Raw genomic sequence first — 17,385 nt, 5'->3', positions numbered from 1 at the left:
ATGACTTTGTGGTCTTGGACTGCAGAGTTTGATGGGCTTTGTCGATTACCCAAACCAAAAAAATCTGACTTGGGTGGTGGGGCACATAGTGGGTGCTATGTGGAAACCAAACACACACCACTTTGCACCAGATTTCCCCACAGTTTGGGATTGTCTTGACTAATGAAATGACTGTATGTCAGACTAGTATCCCAATGCTTTTTGATGTGGTTTTTTTTTTTTTTAATTTTCAAAAAAAACTTTATTAATCCTCTTATGACCAGGCCTGAAAATGCCTTCCAAGCTCAAACTGGTCATTAACGGAAATCTACCATCAAAATCAGTCATAATAAACCAGGGACACTTACAGTGGATGTGGATTGACTTGCTGTTACGCTGTGCAGGAGGAGGCATCTCCCCTTGCTTCCTTGGGCCTTCACCCCCCCCCCCCCAACCCCTCTTCGCCAGCTTCAATCTCACACAGTGGGAGGAGATAAGTGCTCCTACACAGTGCAACAGTCCGTGAAGCTACAGCACAGATGAGCTCTGGTAAAGCCCCCCATATCCTGAATGGGCTCACTAGCATAATTTTAAAAGTTGATTTTAGATATAAGGAGGCAATGGATAAGAAATATAAGAAGATTACCACAGTCATGGTGCCTGGATCTATGAGTAAGTGTCCCTGGTTTATCCTGATGGATATTGGTAGTAGGTTTCCTTTTAATAAGTGGTCACTGCTACACGCAAGAATCAATCAGATAGTTGTGTCCTTTTGGGTAGAGACCTTCCAGGTTTATTGCAGGCTGAGCTCTTTCTCACTTCATTATTTTTTGCATAAAAGACCACTGGGGACATTAAAACTTTTTTTTCTCTGTACCTGAGGCATCTATAAGAACGTGTTAGTCCCTGCACTGATTAATTTTAATGGACATCTTATTTGGAATATGGGCTTATCCCACTAGTGCATATTTTAATTCTTTTACAGATCATGGGAAACTTTGTTAATTTTCTTTCTATCGGTTAAAATTATTCCTGGTGCAGTGAACCCCTATTTAATAAAGAGAAAATTCTACAAACTGCTGCTGTTGTCTGCCCTGTGGGCTCAGGACTTTGCTGTAGCACACGTTTCAATATCTGACCTACCAGGGTTGTCTAGAGGTCGAAAAGCTTGGCTTCTTCCAAAAACAGCTCCACCCCTGACCATGGATAGTAATCTCCATTCATCTCTATACAGCTCAGCTGCAATTGTCCGATGTGGCGCCATGTTTTTCAACCTCCAGACAATCCTGCAGAACCTTAATCGTGTCATGTATACTTTGTCCACACAATTGGATACAAAAAGTTCTTGTTGTAGATCATGGCACAGAGATTCTGTACCTGCTTCTACATAGCTTATTCATATTTAGTTTCTTCCAAAAAAAAAAAGATATTTAAAAAAAATATGTGAATGGGGATGAAGTGCATCAGTGGGGAGCATCACCAGAGCCCACCCGGGGCTTCAGTGACTAAGGCACACCCCTAGAGCTCCTCATAACGCCTCCTCCGGTGCTCCCAAGGTAGCTGGTGATGTCACCCAACTCTGCAAAGCATGTACATTCATGGTTGGATCTTCATTGTTGCAGCTGTTTTTTTTTTTAGAGGATTTGAGGGAGTCCTGAAGGAGGAAAGAGACTGTGAGAATTGTTTATGTGGCAGTGTCTATTAGGCCTGGCCTGGAGGGCCTCTGGTGAAGCCCCCAAAGCACTTTAACCTAATTTACATATTTTTATATGAAAGAAAATCTGCACACACAGGATCTCTGTGCCCTGATCTTCAGCAAGGTGACTGCGGTTTATCTTCAGTTCTCAGGATGGACAAGTGTTCCTGAAACTACAAGTTATGCTAAAAGCTTAATACAGTTAAAGTAGATTAGGAACCCCCTCGGATATTGCATGAGATTGCTCATGTGCTACCTCTGTGCTCTGCTGTAAAGCGTTTTGCATTTTGCTGTAAAGAATGCAGTCTTTTTTTTCTCAATTGTGCAACTGGCGTCGTACAGCCAAACAATAGAGCAAATGGCACAATGTTGGTGTTTGTTAAAGCATAAATAGTTTTGAATGTGATGATTTGTTTTGCAATCAGTCCCATATGGTTCTCTTGAATAAATCAATCTGAGCAACATCCAGCATGTAACAATACTTCAAATTAGGCACAGGAAAAAACTGCAAGCCTACCTACTAATAAGGGTGACGTATATATTTTATAGAAGGCACTTGTGGCAAGAAGACTACAAGAGATTTGAATGAGAACAAATGGGAAGAAAATGTTTGTTTCTGGCTAAATGTTTTATGAAATTCTTATTAGACAATTATCTACATTTCCTTTGTTTGAGTTCTTTAGTGGCAGCTGCGCCATCATTTACAGTTGTGTTTTCCCGTTCTCTGAATAGGAACACGTTGCGCTTTATATCAGTCGCCCACATTCCTGTGTTCTCCATCAAAGTTTTTGCCTGAACAACCTACATGTTTCTGCTGCATTCTCATTGGTTCAGCATCTGGGGTTTTTGTTGGTGATTTTCTTTTTTTTTTTTTTTGTTTATTTCCTTTATGTTCCACTTTGTTGTGTTCTTACTGTACAGTGTTTCTAAGAAGCCTTGTGAAAAAGCTCAGTAGTGCTCTTTTAGCAGTCATCGACCAGGATGGCAAGTTGGGCCCAGTTCACACCTGCATTTGGACTTGTATATTCCGTCACTAGAATCATAATAACAGAAGTCTAAAGGAGCCCTTAATGTCCGATGATTTCAGTGAACCTTCATTGACTGATGTAAATGTCCATCTCCACACTTCCATTAGTGCTTCCGTTATTTTGGCAGGAAATTGGTTGGGGACTGTAATGCTTTTTACCGTCTCAAATAATGGAAGCCTAATGGAAGTAGTGTAAATGAACCCTAATGTAAACCAGTAAAGCAAGTCTCCATTTTAACCAATACATTAGACTTCTGTTATTGTTTTTGTGTCGTAAGGAAGTAACCGAGGACTGTACACATATGCGAAATGTGCCTTGCAATTATATTGGATATACCTCTATTTTATATTCATTACTGGTACCATTGGTATGTGCCAAAGTGTGTTGGCTATAAACACTGGCTATGACAAGTCTTGTGGGATGTTCCCATTATACTGTGGCTAGTACCTAGAAAATGTCCAGGAATGGGTTGAGAAAAATTACACCGTGGTTGGGGTACCAACCAATCCATAGAGCTGCCACCTTACAACTTAAAGGGAACCTGACATCAGCAATTGGCCTAATAAACCACTACCCCTATGTTGTCAAACAGCGTAACTGGATCATGAAAGAAACATGATCTGCTTAGCAACGTACTGGTAAAGCTTTATTAGGACAATTTCTTCTGACAGGTTCCCTTTAAAAGGATTAGCTGGTATTTTGTTTGCATCAGATGTTAATCTGTTCCTGAAGGGGTTAGTTAGTGCTGCTTTTAGCTGTGACAAAGAGCAACTTTGGCAAAGCAGTGGCTAGATGGTGTTTCCTATTAACATAACTAAATTTTGAATAACATTTTATAAATGAATAGTGCATATGATAATGGTAAATTTTGTAATGTACTTTATCAAAGAAATCTGTACCTGTGTCCTCTTTTTTTTTCCTCTGCTTAAATAAGGAATAAAGCTGTTTATGTTATCGGCTTTCCATCCTGTATCCACAAATGACAGGTTCCCACACAAGTCTTCATGTTGAGTGTTTTGAGGGAGGGGAGAATGAGGGAGTTGAGACTTTGGCTGTGACTCGCTGAATATATTTCCTGAGGGAGAGAGGAGAATTGGGGAACTGAGGGAGACGTTACTGAAGAGAGACCATGGGGAATCGGTTATCCGGTTTATCAGTGAAATCCCGATGACAGGTTCCCTTTAACTGGAGAATGCAATCTGCTCAGGGAGCTTGAAAGAGTTAATCAGTAATCTCTATTTGTCTGAAGTGGATGGATCTGAGAGGTCTTTCAAATACACTGTTCACTGCAGGAGAAAGAAGGAGCAAAAAAGGAGGTGCTTTTCTTCATGGAGTATAATACAATGTTTACTTATCACTTCCTCATTTCATTCAAAGGTTTTTTCTTTTCTTTTCTTCTTCTTTTTTTATATATAAACCTGTTCTGAGCAATTAAAGCCTCTATACAATAAAAGTGAAGTCATCCTGAATGTAGCAGGTTATGTAGATGTATATGTACTCCAGTAATATTATCCTGTGTTGTGCCCCCAGATTCTGCTACATACGAAGGAGATGGTGCAGAAGGTAAGTGCTCTGGCTTTTATGTATCGGTTTGTTTCCTTTGCTTTTTCTTTCTTCTTTTTAATCTGCTAAGAAAAACAAACATACCAAACAAAAAAGGCCGCACCTGGCGAAGTTGTTGTGTGCTACAAAACTGTAACCCAAACAAACCGGAAAGCAGTTCTCTTCGGATGCCTATTTACCAATGTAATCCTTCCTAATGGATTATAGCTTCATTCTTTCTCTAACACAGATATGATGGAGCGCTGCTTGAAGCCTGTATGCGAGTCTTTCCAGCAAATTAGCAACAGTGTTAATTAGAGTTTACTTGCAGTTCCGCTATATTGTATGAGCTGCAGTGTTGTGTTTATTATGATTGTTTTTCTGGCTCCCTTCATCTTCAGCTAATAGTTTCAGCATCATATACTATTCTGAGCATGAAACAAGCACATTTTCTCTGGTTTGACTCTTGTGTTTTAATTCTTGTACAGGATGTGTGTGTGTTTTTTTTTTTTTTTTTACTTTTTGAAGACCAAAATGTTTTGTCTATTTATGGTTTATCAGCAAAATGATAAAATAAAAATACAGAAAGTAAGAAAAAATATGTATATTTGAGCCTGGCTATGGTGCAGGGGACATACCTCCTGAGATCCAGACCTTAAGGAAAACCTTAGAAAGTTGGCAATTGACAAATGGGATCTAAAATTAAAATTTAGAAGCAAAACATGTAAAGTAGTTGCTGCTTTCAATATTAAATAGTAATGATGGTGTTCATTTGTTGTATGAATACCTTTATGTACAGGGGAAGGGTGAAGGCCTTCCACGGGCTGTCAATTTTCCAAACATCACTGTTAGATGAGACCCAGTGCAGTAATAGTGTTTTGGCTCAGTAGAATCTTTAACTCTTTCAACGGTGAGGGAATACATCAAGAAGTTGAGACCTCCGAATTGGAGCAGTTGGGTGTAGGTAAATGTTTCGCCAAAAATAAGCCATGCCTTTTTAGAGTTGAAATTTAAGCCCTAGTTATGACAACTCTACCTTCCAGTGTAATTTTAAAGAGCGATTATCCCCTTGAATTTCACACAAGGATTCTGTTTCTCAGTACCAGAGTTCCCAGAGCTAGAGATGCCCACCTATTCGGGATTGTGATTTTCACTACCGGCTCCCACACTGTAACTTTAGCTGTAGAAATCTCTGTGTCGCTGCTAGGAACACAATCCTCATGCAGTATCAAAGGGAAGATTGCTACCTTTAAAATTACTCCAGGACTGTGTAAAGAGAGCTGCAGCAAAGAGGCAGCTGACAAATGCAATGACTTCAAACAGCTACATTGCTATAGAATTTGGGGTCAATGGAGTTTTAAGAAATCCACAATGTATAATTAAGACAAAACTTTCTTAAACAATGACACCACAAGAAGTTACAAGAACAACACACTGACATGGAAGGCTGGATTCTCATTTTTCTGTGAAGTGTGCCGTGCAATGCCACGGGTGGATCACTCTGCCGGAGACGACATATATCAGTATAATGCACAGAGTTCAGTCGAGTGATTAGTCCATGGCACGCCATAAAAAATGAGAATCCAGCCAAAGTGTGTGTGCTGTGATAAGGCTGGTGATTGATTTCCTTTAAGAGGTCCTCCCCACAAATCTATATCTTCACCTTCATTTAAAAGTAGTAGTCTGCAGCTTTGACTTAAATGGTTAATTTGGACTTTAAAACCGGGCGATTAAATCAAATTGTAAATCCCTCCCCTCTGGTATTCCTCTTTTTGCACACTCAATAGACAAGTTATTGTTCACATGTTAACATTACATACTTTTATTTTATGGTCTAGATGAATCTGGAGGTGATATATGGTGACACAGACTCCATCATGATCAACACTAATTGTAACAATCTTGATGAAGTCTTCAAGCTGGGAAACAAGGTTTGTATTTTGCTGTTTAAATTTCAAATAAACTAATGTTGGATTTTTTTTTTTTTTTGGCGTAGAAAGAGCTGAGATATAAAAGGTTAAATGGCTAAGTATACAAAATTTTTCACAAAAATCTGCAACTTATTAGTAGTCTCTTCCACTTGCTTCGTGCTGCCTACAGATTACATTGCATTTTTATGCTGATGGATTTCCTTTTAATTATGCCAAGCCAATAGATTTAGCTAAATTTTAGGTGGACAGTAGCCATGTATCAATATACCATCTACAATTAAGAATATTATTACTATTATTACATCACTGAACATTAACAACTGAACAATCAGCTGGATGTTGCTGTGGAAAAGTACTTTCAAAGAAGTATTAGTTTTGCAGTATTTTTGCCTCCTTGTATTAATAGTAAAGTTTTCTCTGAAGTGCTGCACAGGCACAATGCTATTGTCTCGCCATGGTCACCTTGTTTATATTGATCATCTTTGTTGCCTCTTCTTTACTAGGTTAAAAGTGAAATAAATAAATCCTACAAACTGCTGGAGATTGATATTGATGGAGTATTTAAGTCACTTCTGCTGTTAAAGAAAAAGAAATATGCTGCGCTTATTGTAGAGCCTACGGCCGATGGGAAGTACATCACCAAACAAGAACTGAAAGGTCTGGATATAGTCCGAAGGGACTGGTGTGAACTTGCCAAAATGGCTGGAAAGTAAGTTTTTGGGTTATATATTTCAATCTCTGTTACATTACTGAGGTCTATTAAAACTTTCCTTCTACATCTAAGGTATGAGAGAAGCAAAGCTCATATTGCGTATAATACATGGGTGGCTGTGCCTGATCTGGAATAGTTGCTTCAATGACCATATTTACCACATCTTCTTCCTGTATAAAGACCAATAGGTGGTTTCTTACAGGATACAGTCCCTGCAATTAAAAAAAAAACTAATTGCAATCCAGTGCAAAAATCTTAAGGGCCATCTGTATCATGGAGGATTACCACCCTCCTATAACTTATAGGCCAACAGTTTCTCCCTGCATATGTAAAACCTAAAGCTGAAACTCCGTGTGAAAAGATCTTCCAAACCAGTAATTCTGCTGTGTTGTAAATCGGCTGTATTTTAAGTTATTTTTCTCTTGCCCCTTTAAATGGGTTGTCTGGCATTTAAAAAAACCACTATATAAACCGTTTAAGTATCTGATAACTAGCTGATCAGTCACACTGCCAGGACACCACCGGTAATTATTGGAGCATCAGAGCATCAGGAAGGGAAGTACTTGAGGATGTTTCTTGCTTTCATGGACATTAACTAGCATGATTTAAGTGTATTGGAGCTCAGTTTCTAATCCCCTACGATTTGCAATTGGAACACATCTAAAGAGATGTCAACAACCTCTATATACATATTCTCAAGATATCCGAAGCTGATAACTTTAAAGAGCTTCCAAAAATGACTTGCAATCATAAGTGTTGTTGGGATAACCCACAAATGTCAACTAAATTGTGCAATGAATGAACATCTGTAGCTCAGTAACATAACGTACAGGCTCATTCAGACAAGCGTGTTTGTTTCATGTCTACAAACTACAAAAATCCGTTTTTATTGGGTCCCATCTTGTGTCCGTATATCTTGTATTTTTTTAACATGCATATAGCATTGGGGTTTTTTGTGTTTTTCACATACTCATCAAAAAACATACAAACATTTGGCAGAATTTCTTTTTTTTTTTTTTTCCAACACTGTACACACCTCAGTGGAAAAAAGGAAGGTGAATAACCACATAGAAAACAAGGAGTATGTATGCTATTCACAAACATCTGTGTTAGCATGCACATGTCAAAAACATTGGTCTGAATAAGCACTAAATGGAGGAATCTAACTTTGTAGACATTTAGCAATTTGTAAAGGATAATAAATGGCAGTAGCAATTTACGGATATTTGTTTACTTTGCCGTAGATAAGGGGACAGGGGACATCATTTACCATGGTCAATGAGTTTGCTGACTATATATACAGCTTCTAAAACTGTATATAGCCATCTATGATTCCTATTTATGGGTCACCCTACTTATTTAGCAGCAGTTAGTTTTGCCGGCAGCCTTTTTATCTACGCACAATAGTAAAATGTTAAAATGGACGCTTGGAATAGAAAGATAATGTCGGTAAAATAGCATTCCAAAAATGTAGTGTCTCGCTATGGAGACCGGACTCGCAATAAACTCAAATTGCTGCGCTGCGTAGTGCTACCTCTTGATTTTATCTTGTAAAAAGCACAATAACAAATATGAAAATATTGAGTGCTGTGTGCCTTTGTTACTGCTCAGTAAGGGACTCCTACTCCACAAAGAAAACCTGGGCAGTAGGGACTCGAGATTTAGTGGTATGAATCACATGTTCCTTAAGTGTTGACAATGGCACATCTAAGGTATTTTGCAGTACACAAGGGGAAAAAAATACATCAATTGTGCACATTGTGTAACAAAGGGACAACAAGCCTGCTTAAGAAACTTCACATAATATGTGCTACTTCTATCAGATAATGCAGACATTTAACTAAGTGTGCCGGCCCTGTTTTATTCTTTATATGGCAAAAGGTATTAATTATTCCCACGTTAATGAATACGTCCGGTAATTCTCTAATCTGACTTTATAGTCGCATTCGCTTGTAGTTTGTTGTGAAAGCCTAAAGCGGCATCCGATGGGGCAGGGTCTGCCATACTGCACCCCACTTGAACAGCTGTTTTAAGAGGCCAAAACCTTTGGATTACTGCAGCGCCATACTTAATATAGTGGCTATTCTTGGTATTGCAATTGCAGCCCTTTACCTTAAATCAAACTAAACGACAACCTAAAGACAAATAGATGTGGCATGACAGGCCTGGGAATCTGAAGAGGCTCTCCCTGTGTGTATGTATATACTGCTGTGTATATAGGTACTGGGTACCAGTTGTTGAACTTCTTCCTTTCGCATATTATTTAATTATCTTAGGGATAGTTGTTGAAAAAAAAATAGTCCTGGAAATACCCTTTTAAAGGGTATCAAGAATGAAAAAATAAAGCATATGTATCCAGCTTGACTTCTGTCAAGTCTAACTGGAAGTTGCAGTTGGGGGTCACAGGATCCGCAATATCTAATGAGTGTACTCCAGGTATTTGGGATATCACTACAGGTTACCAGAATAATTAACACCTTCCTTGTTTTCTCTTATTCAGAGCAGGCCACTCCATAGATTGGGTCCTGTGACCAACTTCCTCCAATCTTATGGTCACTTAAAAAATGGGATGTCCAGCAAGCCTCTATAGTGGGTGTAACCGTCCAAAGTTTATATAGCTTGACCCGTTAATGTATGTGTTCTCTTAGAAGTACAATATGCCAAAATGTTGTCGACGCGACTTCCACGAATTGACTGGAATTCAGAAGACCCTGGTCTGAAGGCCCCCGGAGAATCTGAGGCCTGCAATATGTGTATCTTAGAGTAGTTATAGTAGGTCTGGTAATCACATTTATATCCAGGATGTATGGGCTTTGCATTCTCCTTGACCTGCATTTTCCATGACCGCATTGGGTGATAAAGTTTTGTAGATGATAAGGTTGGAAGAAGACGCAGGTCAATGAAGTCCAGTTCCTAGAACATTAAACCAACTGTTATTTATTCTCCATAACCTATGATATTTTTGCTCTCCAGAAAGTCATCCAGGCCTCTCTTGAGCACGTACATAGAGTCCTCCATACAACCTCCTGCGGCAGAGTGCCATATGCTCACTGCTCTTACAGTCTATGGCGATGGTACAATTGCCTCTTCAGTGGTTTTGTGCCTACGTTTGGGAATTTTTGAAACGTTCCACTTCATAAATCTGTCTTTAGATTTGAATGCAAACGTAGTAATCTGGAGTAACTTGTCAGAAGTGAAAAGCGGAGGGGTTAGGGAAATGGATGCAAATCTACTGCAAATCAGCAGATGCAGCTAGTGTGAGGCATTTTCAAGTCAGAAATTTGTCAGAACTGCATCTTCAAAAAAATTGAATTGGTCAGCATCCTATGTTGCCATTTGTCAGTCGATCGTTCATATGGAATGGCATGTGCCAGACCAACAAATGTTTTTCTCACCATTTGTCTTTTGTACGGTAGGCTTATATTTGCCTTTTAATTTTGCCACACATAGCAGAAGAATTTACCTCTGTGGTAATATGCTGGCATCTTGTGCATAAATGGCCACGGTAGGACTTTCATTTAAAGGACATGAATCCAAATCGAGAAATGGGATTTATGTCTGGAACAGTAACCCTGGTGCAGGCTATAGTTATTGGGTCATGGCGTCCCCACAAAGTAATAAAATAGTCCAAACAGTTTCCTGCTCACAAGGGTAGCGCTTCTCTCTAAAGGGATGATCATCATACTTGCCTTTTTCTACTACTATTATACTGTATATAGAAATTTAAAAACGCTGTTACGGTAACATAACAAATTAATTTATGCTTAATTACCATTTATTTTCACCTGCTGTTATTCATCTATGTGTATTTTTTTTTTTTATCTTCCAGTATTATCGGAATTATCTCTGCGGGGGGCTTTTAATAACATGCTGTAAATGAATGCTGATCATAAGAAATGAGTGGGATCTAGTATGGTCATAGTGGCTTTGGTCAGCAGTGATTGACAAACATCGGTGAAGGTTTTACTGGTGTCATTCTATGGAGAGAAAGTCAAACCCCATTACACAGTCAATAGAAGTTTCTGCCGATTTGTAGATTTTACACCTAAACTCTTGCCATCAGGAACAAGAAACCTGTGTTAGCTGGTCACACGTGTGTCGCTTGTTCCTGATTGCATTTTTTTTTTAGATCTAAAATTTGGGATTGGGAGAAGCTCCTCCCCATTGCAGTAGAATTGCATCTTCTAAATGCAATTCAAACACAGTACAACAGTATTCCCCTATTTACCAAAGGGTCTATAGCAGTGATGGCGAACCTTTTAGCGGCCGAGTGCCCAAACTAAACCCAAAACCCCCTTTATTTATCACGAGGTGCCAACTAAAAATTAAAGCCGTACCTTATTGCTCCCTGTTCAACAACTTTCAATCATATTGGCCTCCTGAGGACAGCAACACAGTAGAAAGATGGAAAATTTACATCACTTCTTTCAAGTGTCCCTCTGTACTCAGAGAATCGTGGGGCCAGCAGGAGGTCCTCCAAAGTCTACTCAATCTCCCTCTTGCTACAGTCCCAAGTAGCGAAGGAAGTATCAAAATATGACTGAAAGCAGCATCTTTTAAGTTACTTGGAACTGCAGGAAGATTCTTTGAGTCCTGTCTGGTGTGCTGGGGCGATGGCCGGGTGCCCACAAAAAAGGCTCTGAGTGCCGCCTCTGGCACCCGTGCCATAGGTTCGCCATTACTGGTCTATTGCATCTGGTGATAATTTATTAAGTGTTCAATTCTTTTGTTAGGCCAATCAAAATTTATTTCCACAATCTTTTTCTGAACTAATTTAAAGAAAGGTTGAAAGTAAACGGCAATATAGTGTATTGTATATAGTATGTATAAGTAGGTCCTTACCAAATGTCCTTTTATACAAATTGGTCCATACACTAGAGAAGTGACTTGGTGTAATGACGCTTTCTGATCACTTACTGAACTCTGTCACGTGAGGTTGTCACTCTGTTAATTTTCAGTGTCATGAAACAAAGAAGCCTAAATAATTTGCCTTTCAGCTGCAGACCCCCTGTGGCCAGCGTCCTATTCTTCTCATAATTTTTCTTCCCTCTGTTCGATTCCCTGAGCCCTGTTCCCCTTCAGATGCCATTTTATTTTCTTGGAGAATTATCAGTAACTTGCACTGATTATCACTGATTTCATTTGTTCAAAAGGGAAGGTTGTAAATTGTCTCTTTTGTTCCTGATGTCCCAATTATGTTCCACCTGCTTCCACTGACCTGCTTAGCTTCTGATTCAGTCAAATTAACTCACCCTTGTCAGCCGCCGACGATCACTTCTTCAAATGCGCTGCTTTTGTTTTCTGGAAAATCCTTTAAATCTCATTTTCAGTTTTTTCCCCCCTCTTCTACTCTAGTTATGTGATCAGCCAAATCCTATCAGACCAGCCTCGAGACACCATAGTGGAAAACATTCAGAAAAAACTCATGGAGATTGGTGAAAATGTGATAAATGGCATTGTCCCCATTAGCCAGTATGAGATCAATAAGGTAAATTATTTGAGGGCATGATTGTTCCATATTTTCCATTTGTGTTTATGTAATAGAGATGGGGATAACATGTAGGTTTAAGACTTGATATATGCAAAGTTTTGAAAATTGTTTAAAAAGTTTTGAACACTAAAATATTTCACTCCATTGGATAAAAATAAAAAATTATGAATCATTCCCTTAATTGAATGAACACAACAGCTCTGACAGTTCTCATTGTGTAAATTAAAACCTATTATAGATAGATAGATGGATGTTTTTGTATCTTTTAGGCACTTACAAAGGATCCCCAGGACTATCCCGACAAAAAAAGTTTACCCCATGTACATGTTGCCTTATGGATTAATTCCCAAGGAGGAAGGAAAATGAAAGCTGGGGACACTGTCTCATACGTCATATGCCAGGTGGTTATCTAAATCTTAACATGTGTGACACATTGTCTGTTTTTGTGGTCTGTAACAATTTAGTGGGTTTGATTTAACTACTTTTGTACAATTTGTTTTTACTTGAGCAGAAATGTTTATTTATAGGTAGAAAGTGGGACAAGAAAATAGACTTCTCCTCTGTCCATGTTACATTTGAAATCCATTTAGAATTTAAATTCAAGCTCAGCGCGAAGTAGCTGCTCCCTAATATAAAATTGTTTAGATCTAAATGCTTACATTCGGCTACAAGCAACACGTTATGAAGGTTAACAATGCAAAAGATGTGTTGCCCATTTCCAAATGCAAGTTCTCCTCGATACCATTTGTGAAACTCGAAGTAAAGAACCCTTGGCCAAGATCCTTGAACCAGTCAAAAAAAAATCCCTGCAAGAGCTCTGACCTACCTGTTGTGGGTACCTGTTCCTATGCGCTCCCTAAGTCAGACCAGTGGATTTGGTGCATAATCTTAGAGGAATTTGAACTGTGCAAGATTCCCAAGTGCTTTTTGGCCTTAATAGGGAAGTCGTTGTCTTTGGAAAAGATTGACCCTGTCAACCAGGGCACTAAGGCTTATTGTAACAGGGTTTACAATGGAGACCTGGAGTACTTGCCAGCTGTAGGATCACCTTTCCTGATACTTGCTACTTAATATTGCGCCTCCATGTTCATTTCATTAATAATATAAACGTTGTCAACAGCCTACGGCCAGCGGCACACGTGTTGTTTTTGGGCCGTTTTTAAGCAGCCCTTTAAAAAAAAAGAGCATGTGTTAAAAAAAAAAAAAAGCATGCGTTTTTGAAAACTCATTTGTTTTTGACCAGTTTTAACAAGTATCTTAATTAAAAAGGGTCTGCTTTTTTAACGGCCTGCTTAAAAACGGCCCAAAAACGGGTTCAAAAGCCACGTGTTCTGCTGCCGGCCTAAACCTTTACCTCCTTTGGTTTCAAAGAGTCCTACGAAAGCCGGAAGTCAAATATCCATTGTTAGACCCGCTCTACGGCCTCACACCAACAAACTTATAGTAATCAGTTCAGCCACACAATTTGTGGCAGTGTCACGGTCCCCATAGACCTTGATGTCAACCAGTCAATGCAGTGTGCGCACAGTGTCTCACCATGACCTATCCAGGAGGCCGCTGAACCGCTCAGCCTTCAATGGGGACGAGAGTGTTGAGGAACGCACCTTCCTCCTGCACGTATTTGCTTGCTCAGGCTACAGCTTGTGAGTATACGTGTGTGCGCAAAAGGCCTAAGAAACTTGTTGAGTTATAGAGACCACAGAATCTGTCCCGCCAATCTGTCTGTCATTTACCACAAGGACATAATAAAAAATAAAGGTCTCCACCTTCTGTAAATGTTTCCTCTTCTCCGTCTTGCACATATATAACATTAAAGCTACTCACACATGTCGACGGCTTTTGAGTTTCGTGAAGTCTCGCTTTGGAAGATTGTGAAAATTTACTATCTGTGAACTTCTGTGGGCCAGACATTATCAAAATGATTATGAAATCCCACTGTTCGCACCTGTTTGTGACCTCTGCGGCGATCGGAAGCATAAATCTGCCGTTGTAGTTGCTCTAAAATAAACCTTATGTGCTTGTCTCTCTTTCATGTAGGATGGGTCAAATCTGAGTGCCAGCCAGAGAGCATATGCTCCCGAACAGCTGCAAAAACAAGACAACCTTTCCATTGACACACAATACTACCTGTCACAACAAGTTCACCCGGTGGTGTCTCGAATCTGTGAGCCCATAGACGGGATAGATTCTGCGCTCATTGCTGCGTGGTTAGGTATGTATGACAAGTGACTGAATGTAGATCATACGAATATGTCACCAATGCTGAATATTCTATTTCGATAATATCCACAGAAAGAGAATTCGAGTAGTGTTTTTTTTTTTTTTTTTTTTACCCCCTCCTCACACCACACATCTAACGCAAAAGGTATTCTGACCCCTCGCAGGTGGTCACAGGATCAAATCTTCTCTCGCTGAGAGAAACTCGAAACAAGAAGCGATTACATGGCAGCATTTGTTGACAGACAAGTATAAGTAATCGGGCAAGTCCCCTGATATTTCACCGCAAACTGTACCTTTTATTTAAACTGTACCCGCTATAAAAAGAGATCAGATTTTTAGAACGGGGTTTATGTACACAAAATGCCAATCCACCAACACTGGTTGGTCACTGCCTTTCCCAATAATTGAGCGATAATTACCTGTCCTATATAAAGTTGGGTTTTTTTTATATTTATTGTACAACCCTTTGAAAAGAAACCTGTTAACAATATACTCTTGACTACCTGCTGAGTGATATCATCTTGTCTGAAAGTGTGTGATATATACACACACACACACACACAGTATAGTGTGTATGAACATTCATAATCCTATACACACAATATCTAAACATAAACCTATAGACTGATTACCATTTTTCTCTTTCTTTCTTCCCCATGATTCTCTATGGAACCTTCCTACTGATGCCCTTTTTCGTTGTATCATTTCCATCTTTTGCTACCCTCCTTTAGAAAGCCATAGCTTTTTTTTTCTGTGTACTGAGTTTTATGAGGGCTTGCTTTCCGTCTAACCAATTCATCTTCCTTGTGACTGTATATAATATTCCATTCCGCCTACTGGGAAGCTGTAAGAAAAATTCTGAATTTGGTTAAAATGACGGAGAAAAACACATTTGTGCCATTTTCTTGTGTGCTCTGTTTTTATGGCTTTCATTGTGCACTCTAAATGACACCTCCCCTTTACTCTTTTGGTCAGTACAATCACAGGGATAGCACTTTTTATAGTTCAAATGTCTTTTTTATCAAATTTCTTGCTGGGCATAACATTTTAATTTTTATCATTTTTTGAACTGTATAATCTTCAACTTTTAACAATAACTTTTCGCTTCAATTTTCATGAGTTGCAAAAAGTAGCAATTTGGGCATTACCACTGGGAATAACCCTATTAATATTTTTATATTTTTTTTATATCAATTCTGTGCAATAGATTTTCTGACAGCTCTCCGATGTCATGGGGTGCGGCAATCCTGCAAAGATCGTGGCTCCCACCCGCCACATACTATTTAAATGCGGCAAACACCTAGTATGTTTTGAAGAGGGATCTGCCTGTAACCACCATATTTCTGTGTAAAGAGGTTTCTCTATTGTATGCATCTCTTTGCTTTAAACCTTGAAATTACTGAAAATACTTCAGAATCATTTTGGCCGCAAGGGGTTGATCAACAAATCACTTCTTTTTATTTATATTTATACAGGACATTAATAAATGTGTACTGTATAATAAAGAACACTCTAGCCTCTAGGTGGCAGCACTTAAGCAAAAGTAAAATTTTGTTTGTCCATTTTTGTATTAAAATTTTAGTCCAGGTAAAACTTTAATACTTTTTTTTAATAAAACACAAAGGTTAAAAGTGGCTTCTTGCATTGACTTCATACTACAAAAAAGAAAAAAAAAACATGCAAGATTTCATAGTACCTATTGATTGTCAAACAGTATTAATTTGCCTTGTACATTTCTGGTCTGAATTATTGAGATGTTTTGCACTAAAAAAATATAGTTTTCTCTCGGACTTAAGTGCTTGATTTTTAAGATCATTACAAATAACCCACTTTCCAGAAAAAAAAGTGTATATTCCATTTCCCCTCTCGCAGGGAAGGGAGTAAGATAAAAGGTTATGCGGCTGTCTACAGTGCTAAATGATACAAGCTGCCATGATCTGTAGAGTAAATCTGAAATAATTAACAGGGCCAATTGGCTTTGTCAGTGTCATGAAGTGATAATGGAGCTGGGTGCAGAAATGAGGCTTCATCTCGGCCAGTTCTCAGGGTCTTCTATTTCCATTGTCTCTTTTGAAACGATAGTTACAGCTTTTCCCCCTGGGAGCTCGGTGTTAAGGTTTTGTTTAGCAAACAGGGGGCCAAAGTGCCCTCCGGCAGGTGGATCCAGCCTGCCTGCCCTTAAGTTGAGACAGTGAACCGTACAGCATTTTGGGATACTTGGTGTATCATGGTCCTACTCCTCCCCGCTGTGCTTTTAGGGTGGAAAAAAAAAGACAATCAATGCTCGGGATAAATCGCTGAGATGAAATGACCTTTCCGTTCCTTTATAAACTGTATTTCTGATTCACAGAAATGGATGGAGGACAATTACCACCTCGGAGAACTTCTTAAGCTGGATGGGAACATGACATTACACATTTTGTTTTTGTTGTAGCTCCATGGTTAAACTATATATCTCTGATCTGTAGCGCTAATTAAATAAATAGTTGGGGAATGGTTATTTCACATAGCAGTCACCGTGAGTTGTGTATGTACTGTATGCATGCACAAATAATGGGTAGAACTGTGTGTTAAATGCGTATTTTAATAAAGTGTTCTGATTTACCTTATACTCAAAATTGAGAAAATGTCTTAAATATCCACCACAGAACAAAAGTAGCAGTAAATATCATGTACAGACGACCCCTAGTTACAAACGGACCTCTCTACCGTCTGTGTGAAGCTCTTTGAATGCTGTACTTAAGTCCAACTGTAAGGTGAATCTTTTTTTTTTTTTTTTTTTTTTA

General features: G+C 38.9%; 1 protein-coding gene across 1 annotated transcript in view; it reads left to right on the top strand.

Moving 5' to 3' along the window:
• POLA1 (DNA polymerase alpha 1, catalytic subunit) overlaps window positions 1-17,385 on the top strand; it is a 158,330-nt gene that overhangs the window by 47,099 nt on the left and 93,846 nt on the right. The window contains exons 26-31 of the mRNA XM_072137924.1: window positions 4,234-4,266; window positions 6,084-6,176; window positions 6,680-6,885; window positions 12,244-12,376; window positions 12,649-12,780; window positions 14,417-14,591. Coding sequence (XP_071994025.1) covers window positions 4,234-4,266; window positions 6,084-6,176; window positions 6,680-6,885; window positions 12,244-12,376; window positions 12,649-12,780; window positions 14,417-14,591 — 772 coding nt within the window. The remainder of the gene's footprint in view (window positions 1-4,233; window positions 4,267-6,083; window positions 6,177-6,679; window positions 6,886-12,243; window positions 12,377-12,648; window positions 12,781-14,416; window positions 14,592-17,385) is intronic.

Source organism: Engystomops pustulosus, chromosome 2, assembly GCF_040894005.1.
Source record: "Engystomops pustulosus chromosome 2, aEngPut4.maternal, whole genome shotgun sequence".
NCBI classification, from domain to species: Eukaryota; Metazoa; Chordata; class Amphibia; order Anura; family Leptodactylidae; genus Engystomops; species Engystomops pustulosus.
The sequence above is the reverse complement of the archived record's forward strand: the minus strand, read 5'-3'. Positions and strand labels throughout refer to the sequence as shown.